This window comes from Equus asinus, chromosome 2 (assembly GCF_041296235.1).
Source record: "Equus asinus isolate D_3611 breed Donkey chromosome 2, EquAss-T2T_v2, whole genome shotgun sequence".
Taxonomy (NCBI): Eukaryota; Metazoa; Chordata; class Mammalia; order Perissodactyla; family Equidae; genus Equus; species Equus asinus.
In genome coordinates this window covers 83,302,094-83,312,196 of record NC_091791.1, presented here as the reverse complement: position 1 = coordinate 83,312,196, position 10,103 = coordinate 83,302,094, and the positions used below count along the sequence as shown (strand labels likewise).

At 38.0% G+C, this 10,103-nt stretch overlaps 1 protein-coding gene across 5 annotated transcripts in view; it reads right to left on the bottom strand.

The window, feature by feature from the left end:
* Nucleotides 1–3,666: 3,666 nt before the first annotated feature.
* Nucleotides 3,667–10,103, bottom strand: part of TARBP1 (TAR (HIV-1) RNA binding protein 1) — an 83,965-nt gene continuing 77,528 nt past the window's right edge. For 4 of the 5 annotated variants that reach the window (XR_011496293.1, XM_014846572.3, XM_070492441.1 and 1 more), the window contains 5 exons: nucleotides 8,559–8,730; nucleotides 5,289–5,480; nucleotides 4,979–5,103; nucleotides 4,406–4,542; nucleotides 3,667–4,075 (listed from right to left, as the gene is read on the bottom strand). Coding sequence is in view for 3 of the 5 variants with exons in the window: in XM_014846572.3 (XP_014702058.3) it covers nucleotides 3,907–4,075; nucleotides 4,406–4,542; nucleotides 4,979–5,103; nucleotides 5,289–5,480; nucleotides 8,559–8,730 (795 nt within the window). In the remaining 2 variants the exon portion in view is untranslated. Of the gene's footprint in view, nucleotides 4,076–4,405; nucleotides 4,543–4,978; nucleotides 5,104–5,288; nucleotides 5,481–8,558; nucleotides 8,731–9,757; nucleotides 9,848–10,103 lie in introns of those variants that run through there. The other variant, XR_011496294.1, reaches the window with a different exon arrangement.

Here is a 10,103-nt window from a genome sequence, read left to right as displayed (position 1 = left end):
CACAAATATACTGACACTAATAGAGTCAAGTGAATTTGGACACACATGCAAAGGCAATTCAATGGAGAAAGAATAATCTGCAACAAATGGTGCTGGAAAAATTGTGCACCCACACACACAAAATGAACTTGGATGTATACATCATACCTTATTAAAAACCCAACTCAAAATGCATCCTAGACCTAAATGTAAAATATAAAACTATAAAACTTCTACAAGAAAATGAGAAATTCTGCATGATTTTGGGTTTGGAAATGAATTTTTAGATCACATCAAAAGCACAATCCATAAAAGGAAAAAATATGCTAAGTTGGACTTTATCAAAATTAAAACTTTTTGCTCTGTAAAAGCTACAATAAGAGACTGAAAAGATAAATTACAGACTGGGAGACAGTATTTGCAAATTACATATCTCATGAAGAACCTGTATCCAGAATAAAGAACTTACAACTTAAAAATCACCCAAGTTTAAAAAGTAGGCAAATTATGTGAATAGATATTTTCACATATCTACTTATAGTGTTATGAATAATATTATAAAAAGAAGCTCCATCTTAGTAGAATAATGCAAATTAAAACCATGATGATCTATCACTACATATCTATTAGAATGGCTTAAAAAAAAGTTGACAGTACCAAGTGCTGATGAGGATGCAGAGCAACAGAAACTCACAGCCACTGCTGGTGGGAATGCAAAATGGGAAAACAGTTTGGAGTTTCTTATAAACATGCTTACCTTATGACCCAACAACCCCATTCCTACATAGTTCACCAAATAAACTGAAAACAAAACCTATATGAATGTTTATAGCAGCTTCATTCATAATTACCAAAAACTGGAAAACACCCAGGTGCCTGAAATAGAGGAATGCATAAACAAGCTGTGGTCTGTCTATACACTGGAATACCGCTCAGCAATAGGAAGAAGTGAACTTCTGACTCAGGCAACAACATGGATGAACCTTATACACATTTTGCTACGTGAAAGAAACCGGACCCAAAAGGCTATAAATTATATGCTGCTATTTATTTGATTGTGGAAAAGGCAAAATTAGTATAGAGAACAGATCAGTGGTTGGGAATGGAGAAGTGGTTGACTGTGAAGGAGTTACACAAAGGAATTTTTAGGTACTGACACTGTTTTCTGTGGTACTGCAGGGGTGGATCTGTGAGTATGTACTTGTCAAAACCCACAAAACTGTACACTGCAAAGAGTGACTCTGATGGTATGCACATTAAAATCAGGTCAGCCAAAATTTTGGAGGGATTCCAGTTTGGAATGCAGATTGTCATAAATGAGTCTAACCATATTATAAATATATGACATAAACTCACTTTTCAGTGGGGTAGGTAAGATGGGGGCTAACCTCAATAAATGAAAAATGCTCTTCTGACTGGATACTGTAAGGCTAAAGACGAAAAGAGTTATACAAATTGCTGAGTTTCACAGGGGTATGGTTTAGCAATTCTGAAACCACAATAATGAGCACGAGGTTTATGTCAGAAAAAAGCAGGTAAAAATAAGCAAGAGGTCAATGTTAGAATGAATCCTATGGTGTTCGATTGGTGTCAGAGATGTTTATGTTAACAGCTAGACATTGTATTTATATACATACACGTGGGTTGGAAGACACCTAGATTCCCTAGCTCTGCCTCCTGACAGGGCCTGCAGTGATACCCCACTAGCAACAAGCACATCTAGCACCCAGATCTTGGTTTCTAATGCCATTCTCCAATAAACGGAACCAATGCTCCTTGGAGAAATGTCTGATTCTAGAAACTGGGGTAGAGAAAACCAAAGAGCCTGGAGCATTCTGTAGTGCTAGAAAGTAAGGAAGTACTCAGAAAAAAAAGCATGTCAAAAGGACACGAGAGCCAACCATCCACATTGATATAAACATGACTAAATAAGGGACAAGTCTTCCTCACAGAAGAATTCCAAGTAATGAATGTAGAAGAAACGAGGGAAATACAGAATATCACCACTAGAACACTACAGTAAGGGCCGGCACAGTGGTGCAGTGGTTAAATTCACACGTTCTGCTTCGGTGGCCCGGGGTTTGCCGGTTTGGATCCCGGGTGCCGACATGGCACTGCTAGGCAAGCCATGCTGTGGTAGGCATCCCATATATAAAGTAAAGGAAGATGGGCACGGATGTTAGCTCAGGGCCAGTCTTCCTCAGAAAAAAGAGGAGGATTGGCAGCATTTAGCTCAGGGCTAATCTTCCTAAAAAAAAAAAAAAATGGAACACTACAATAATAACTGGTACAGGCAATGTCCACTGATGAATGCTAAAATCAGTGGGCAAAACGTTCAGGAGAAACAGTATATTGGCACAGCCTCCAACTATCTCTCCCAAAATATTTATTAATTACTGTAGTAGTTTTAACAGTTGCCCCCAAATTCTTTGATACTCCTCCCCCGAAGAGATGAAGCTTATTTTCCCACCCTTGATTGTAGGCGGGGCTTAGTGACTCACTCCTAACACACAGACTGTGGAAACTGAAAAATAGCAACTTTACAGAGAAGAACATAGCAAACGTTGCCTTCAACAAATGGTTGAGGCAGTAAGTCATGCTGAGACGTGATGACAAGGGCACGCCACTGCAGTATCCTTCCTTAAGACCCATAACCTCAGTCTGATCATGAGAAAAGACCAGACAAACCACAACTGGACATAGTTATGACTAGTACTCTTCAAAAGTGTCAAGGTCATGAAAGACAAGGAAAGACTGAGGATCTATCAGGGATTGGAGGAGACTAAGGAGACGTGATAACTAAATGCAATGTAGTGGCCTGGACTGGCTCCTGGAACAGAAAAGAGATTAGTGGGATAACAGGAAATATGACTATAGACCAGATCTGTAGTTTAGTGAACAGCACCATTATCAATGTTGGTTTCTTAGTTTGGTAAATGTCCATAGTTATGTAAGATCCTATTAGAGGCATCTGGGTGCAGTGCATGGAAACTACTATCTTTGCAACTCTTCTGCAAAACAAAAATTATTTTAATAAAGCTACAGAAGAAAAAAATACAGGTAATGGACCCTGAAATTTAAATGTTATTAAAAAGGACTCAGATGTAATTGAAGTTCATTGCCAGACGGTGATAAATGGTTACTGCTAGGTAATGAAGTGGCCCAGTCAAACAAACAAACAAGAAACCTCAGAACAACAGAAACAGTAAATCAACCTTCGTGGTCCCCTTCTCACTTTTGGTAGTGATGTGCAAGAGTAATTCACCTCCTTTGGGTCCATATGACAGTTTTCAAAATATAGACTACTTCTGATCACTATTTGAACTCTGAGCAAAGGTATTACATGAAAAACTTCCTAAAAGCTTCACAGGAATGATTATGGCCTAGCTCATGGCTTTAAAAATAAATTAAAACCTATTACCTGAGCATTATGAACTTTATAGGGAAGCTGGCTCAGCATCTTGCAAGCCTGTTTCCTCCTTGGGAATAAGCAGATACAAAGCACAAAAAGAGGCTAACGGCTCCTCTTCTTTGTGCAGAACCTTTGCTTCCTCCCCATGTGGCTCCTTATGACTTAGCGGGTGGTATTCATAGATACTAGCTGCCTTCATTCTGCCTTATTCCAATCATAGTGCACATTTCTGACAATACTAGTTTCTAGAAAAGAAAGTATCTTTTTAAAATACATTGTTTTATTTCCACAATTGCTTAACATATTTTATTAAAAGAGCCATACAATTTAGCTAAAAAATTTATTAAAGGGAACAACATATAGTAAAATACTTAAGGCACGTGAAGTAGTTTTGGCATTAATTGCAAGAAAAAGAAATACAAATTACCCCAGTAAATTTCAGAATCTATTAGTCCAAATAGTTTTTTAAAATGTTTCCATAGCACCGACAACTCATCTCAGATAAGGCACAAACGTCATGACTCGGTGTCCCCATGCTTAAGCAGCTGCTGTCTGGTATATTCCCAAATCAGCAGGGCTCCACTCACATGGACGTTAAGTGAGCGGATGATACCCTGCTGAGGAATTTCCACACAAACATCCAATTGCTGGATCAGATTTGCTGGAATTCCTTCACGTTCATTTCTGATGAAGAAAAACGGGAGAAGAAAGGTGAGTTTTCCTGTACCAAACAATATTTTTCTCAAATACTCTGAATGTTACTGGAAGAGACAGAGTAACAAAATGAAACAAGTCTCTGGTACTAGGAAAATAAATAAGTGTAACAAAAAGATTTATGAGTCAATTCTGTGTTCACCTCACCATCCCAAACAAGTGAAATTAAATGAAAACTAGGGGGGCTTTCCACAAACATTACAAATCAGAGGTCAAATGCGGGTGTAATATCAGGAGTCCAGGGAAACTGTGAAATTTCTGAAACATTTTCTAGACTGAGACTCAAGAGAATTTTCTTACCCCAACAGAAGGAGAGATTTCTCAGGAAAGCAGTACTGGGTTAGGTCTAAGCTTTTGGCAGTTTGTTCCACACCAATGATGGTATAACCTTCTGCTTTTTTCTGTTGCAGATAATCGATTAACTGAGGTGGTTTTACCTTAATATGAGTTTAAAAAGAGCAAAATATTAAATCATTCACTTATAGCCCTGCTTGCAGTAAAATCAGAGTTTTAAAAATTTTTTATGAAACTCAGCTTGTTAAAAGTCTTTTTAAAAGGACAGAATTATATGCTATAAAAAAGAACTCCCCTAACATCATATAAATTTATAAAAAGTATTCCTAAATCAAGAGTGAGTTGCAACAGGATACACTTTACTGAAAAGAATTCTACATTATTGATGATTTCTAAAAAGACAACAATGTGAAAGATAACAAAAGGAAGAGAAGTGGGCTGTATTTTACTTTAAATATTATTTTCAACTATTAAATGCTGGAGTACTATAAATTACTGCGAAGGACTAATACAGAAAATAGAGTACTGCAAAGGATTTCAGTAAATAAAAATTTTAACAATAAATAACTTTCCACCCACCTCCACCAAAGGAAGCCATTGTTCTGCGGAAACACTGAGGTGCTGAAACTGTTTGTCTTTGACACAGTGAAGACTGCCAACAACGAGCACCAAGGCCCCAAATACCTCACAGGTCCGGCACAGTCCTATACAGAACAAGCTGGAATTACTGTTTGCAGCAGAATACTAAGCTCATCATGTCCCATATGTTCCTCTGAAGCTCCCCAAGAGGGTTACATGTGGAAAGGGCAGCCAAAAATGGTATTGGATTGATTAAACATCTTCAGGATCAAAAGATTTTGAGCAATTCTCTAGAAAACTGCAATATTACCTCCTAAGTTGGTTGGTTTATCAATGAGTGAGGCCACTACAATCAGTCTACTAATTGACTTTCCAAGTTTGGCAGCACGATCCTGAAATGCGAGCTCCAGGTCCAAATCTGGAACATTGTTTTTCCATGGGATGATCTTCTTCTGAACATCAGTCCACTCAGACTGGTCGTCTGCCTCACCTGAATTAAAACCTGGGAAGGAAAAAGAAAATATTCCCACATGTATAAATTTCCCTATTTATTTAATTGCACACACACATATATTTTTAAGAGTTTAAAATGATAGTTTAGAATGAGATTCATTAAAGAACTTTACTTCAATTCAGACACAATTGCCATTTTCAAGAGTAATTTTAAATTTTCAAATTCAACTCTACTATCCAGTATACCTTTCATGAAAATATAAGATGCATATTTTTTTACATTTTAGCACATCCAAAATTGGGAAGCATCTTAGAATCCATAGGGTATCATAGCTTGGTAGCATTTTTTCTTAGTGGTTCATAAAATAACACTGTGTCTTACAAACTATTGTTAGTATTAGATTGGAATTATCTGTAGAAATATTATTTTCCTGAAAAAATAGACATAGTCTTTATTTTAAATTATTTTACAAGTACTTGGGAGAACTTCTCTAAAATGAAGGATACTCTCTGAAGCAATTGTCTTCTAACTACCCTGATGGGCACACAGAATGGTATTGACCAGTCTCCCTGCAGCGTTTTGATCTCTAGTACAGGACTGAGAATCTCCTTCCAGGCTCTTCCTCAGCTCTGCCCCGCTCCAAACTTGACTGAGCAATCAAGGAGCACTTAGCTTCCTGGGGATGGAGGAGACATGCAAATAACCCTAATGCAGTACTCTAGTGAGGGGATGCTCCCACAGAAAGGAGTTATTAACGTCTGGGGACGGAGGGCAAAGAGTAAGACCCAGAAGGCTCAAGGGAAGGGAAGTAACAGTTTGCAAAGCAGAGTGTGTGGGAAGGGCAGTGCAGACTGTAGACACAGCATGTGCACATGCACGGGATGTGGAAGGAAATGGCTCGGGCAGCAGCAGGACTGGTGTTGTGCACAGCATGCAATGGATGGAGGGTGATGGCTCAGATAAGATCACAAGGACTTTGTATATAATGATAAAGAATTATTCTAGAGATGGGAGCCATTAAAGGGTTTTAAGAATGGGGATAACAGTACTGGTTTTGTGTTTTAGAAAAATCCCTCCTAAAAGTGACATGGGGATTAAGTTGGGGCTGGAAAACCATGTAGAGGCTTTTGCACTAGTCCAGGCAAAGATAAAGACAGTCTAAATTAAGTCAGTGCAAGAGGGGCTAACCAGGAGAAGCCAGATTTGGGAGGCAGAATCACCAAGATCTGGTATTGGATGGGTGTGGCAAGAGACAGAACAGGGAAAGGATGACTTCTATGATGATGGAGTGACGCCATTAATAGAAAGGGTACATCGAGGAGCCTAGTTTGGACAGACAGGCAAATTCAATTTGGATATGTTGAGTTTAAAGAATGTCCAGTACTCTCAGGAAAGAGGCTAGGCAGAGACAAAGATTCGAAAGTTACAGTTCTATAGGTGGTTGTCTCAAGTTGTGGAAATTAATAAAAAGGTTCAGGGAGAGCTTGCAGCACAGAAAACCAGGCCAATGAAAACATTTGGAGGATACTAACATTTAAGTCTCAGCACAAAACCCTATTGCAATATCCCTCTCTTTACCAAAAATAAACAAACTAAATAGACCTCTCCAGCTTTGTCCCCATCCAGGTAACACCTCATTCCTCTGCTCTACTCTGCGGCAGAACTCCAATCAGTTGTCTCTACACCTTTCCTCCCTCCCAGTCTCTGCTCAGCCCACCCCCATCAGGCTGTTTCCACAACACTGATGAAACAGCTCTGTCCCCATCTTTTGTCCCCAAATCTTCACATTTGCTGTTCTCTGTTTTGGGAAAGCTCTTCCCCCAGATCACTGTTTGCCTTGCTCTCACTTCACTTAGGTCTCTGCTCAATGTCAACTCCTTAGAAAGCTCTTTTTAAGCCTTTGTCTCTCTCTTCACTGTTTTTTTTTTTTTTTTGCACAGTACTTTTTACTAACTGACATTATATTACATATCTGCTTAGGGCTGTCTCCCCTGTAGGAATGTAAGCGCCATGAGGACAGGGACTTTGTCTTATGTCTACTGCATAAGATGCAGTCAATAAATCTCGGGTTGAATGAATAAATAAATTTAAGGTGATATGTCTTAAAATGCATTAGTGAACCACCTAGAGTGTTTGATAAAAATGTTCTTTTTCAGAACTCTCCTCCAGACATACTGAATTAAAATCTCAGGGCAGAACCCGAGTTGTCCAAGGAATTCTTGAAAACATTAAAATTTTGGAGAACTACAAATATAAAGGACAAGTAGGGGAGCTCATAAAGGAGAGTGAGGAGTCGGATTGAGGAGGAAAATCAGGACAGCAAGAAACTAGCAAATAAAGGCTACACAAAGGTCAGGGATGATAAGAGAAGACCTTCTATTTAGGTTTTGTAATGAAGGAGACAAAGAAAATTTCTGATTTTCTGCAATAAGTTTCAATGGTAGTTATGGGTTAGCAAAGAGTCAGAACGAGGACAAAATGTGAGTGACAGAAATGATGAGACTGTAGACTACTAATACACAACTATTAAGATTAGTTGTGATTTCTAAAATGGGTGGGAGACTTGATGCTTGGCTTCCTTAGGGCAGCAGGACTGTGAAGGGAGGGAGGAGGAGCGGGGAAGAGGAGTGAGCAACAGAAGGAAATGCGCGTCCTAAAGAAACCCAAAGGGAAGAAGTAGGTGTAAAAAAAGGTGAAGGCACAGGAGAAAGACGGTAACAGATGACATGATGTCCAACCAGACAGAGAAGGGACTAGAATCAAGAGCTCTGTTTTATCCCTAAATGAGACAAGAAATTTCATAATTTAGCCCTTTTTGAAAGCTATATTTTTACAGAAATATATTGTGGAAGAGCAGTGAATATTAATTAACAATAGTATTTCAAAGAAAAGAGAAGCCACTAGCTTTATATAATAAAGTATATCAGGCTGTTTTTGGCTTTCTATAGCAAAGCTAACTTTCAGCTGAAAGTACTAGTCAAAGTTTTACCACCTTTTTTCACTGGCTTTTCTCTAAGTGGAGGAGCAGAGTTCACCACGTCAATGAAAAGTCAACTACCTGTCCTAAGTAACTTAAATCAATAAGCCTAACCGAGTCAACAAGGGAACCAGAGCGATTCTCTTTACCTCTGTCCTGCTGAGCCCAGTCCCCTGGTTCTAGTTCACAAAGTTGAGTGGAAGAAAGGTACCACTGAAATCCTGCATCTAAAGGAATGTCAGTGAAGCTGGTAAATTTACCAATGGCAATCCACTCATCTTCAACAAGGCCTGAAAGGCGTGGAAGGATGTAAAATATGGTCTGAAAAGAAAATTGCAAAGTCTTAATTTTTTGCCCTTAAAGATAACAAAGCAATACATGATAACATGTTTAAAGTACAACTTATTGTTACTAATGTATTCTCCCAAACTATCATATCTGATCAAATTACACACTTTCATTTACGTCTTGTAGCAATTTTCTAGATGTATTTCTCATTTTCTAAGAAATGAGGGGATTAATTTAGGAAATCCTGGAGATCAGGCAGATCTTCTACTTTGGTATTCCTAACTGTATGTAATAAACCTCCGTGCTCTTAACAAAAGCAGAAAGTGTTTTGGAATTAATCAGTATTAATGTTGGAGAACATTTGGATAAATGCCATTTATTGATAACCACTACCTTCATAAGCAATCAAGTTCAAGCTCTTCTGATGCCAAATCTCTACTCCCACTACCATTAGACAAATGTAGAATCTAAATTTGGCCTTGACTATATATTAGCTGTGTGATGTTAGACAAGCCATTTAGCCTTTCTTGGCTTCAACTTCCTCATTTTTAAAATGTGGATAAAATCAGGTTACAACAGCACAGGAAAGTGTTTTGTAAATGGCACAGCGTGACACAACTGTAAATTGTAATTATTTAGTTATTACATCAACAATCCTCATTTCATTTTCTTACCTACTAAAAGAAAACTGAGAACCAGACTATCATCAAAGGTGAAAAGGCACATAAGAAGCAGAAGCACAAGCAACAGGCAACTTAAAAATGAAATAAATTTACAACAATGTGCAAGTCTTCATAAAAGTTTTTAGAATAAATATGATTTTCTTCATGCTAGCAACATTTGTGGAACTTTAAACTGCATAATGATTGCAACTAAATATTTATTAAGGAGGTACTAAGTACAGCTTCAAATACATAGAGAGACAGGGTTCTTGCAAGCCATTATTTTATCTACACTGATGGTTATGACTCCTATCATTAATGGAGAGTAAGACATATAAATACGTGAGAGTGAGGCAGTCACAGGCAGGATGAGGGAAAGAGGGAAGCAAGGGACTTACTCCTGCTGGAGACTGAATAGAAAAGGCTGGTTAGCACTAGAGAGTTATTAAAGGTCCTTCAGAAAGATGGCAAACAAAGCATTCTGGGCACTAAAGAACACAGAACAGAGCATGTTAAAATCCTGAATAATATTTGCAACGAAGCAACAGAAAGCACACATTATTGTTCTATGATGAATATCTCACAATATATAGATTTATATTTTTAAAAAACGTTAGCTTATTAGTAATCAAAAAAAACTGCTTATGCACAGTAGCTAAATTTACTGATACTTCCAAGTTCTCTAGAGGAAAAGTCCTGGGTCAAAGGTTTTAAATTCAAAGCCAAAACATTATAATTATAGTT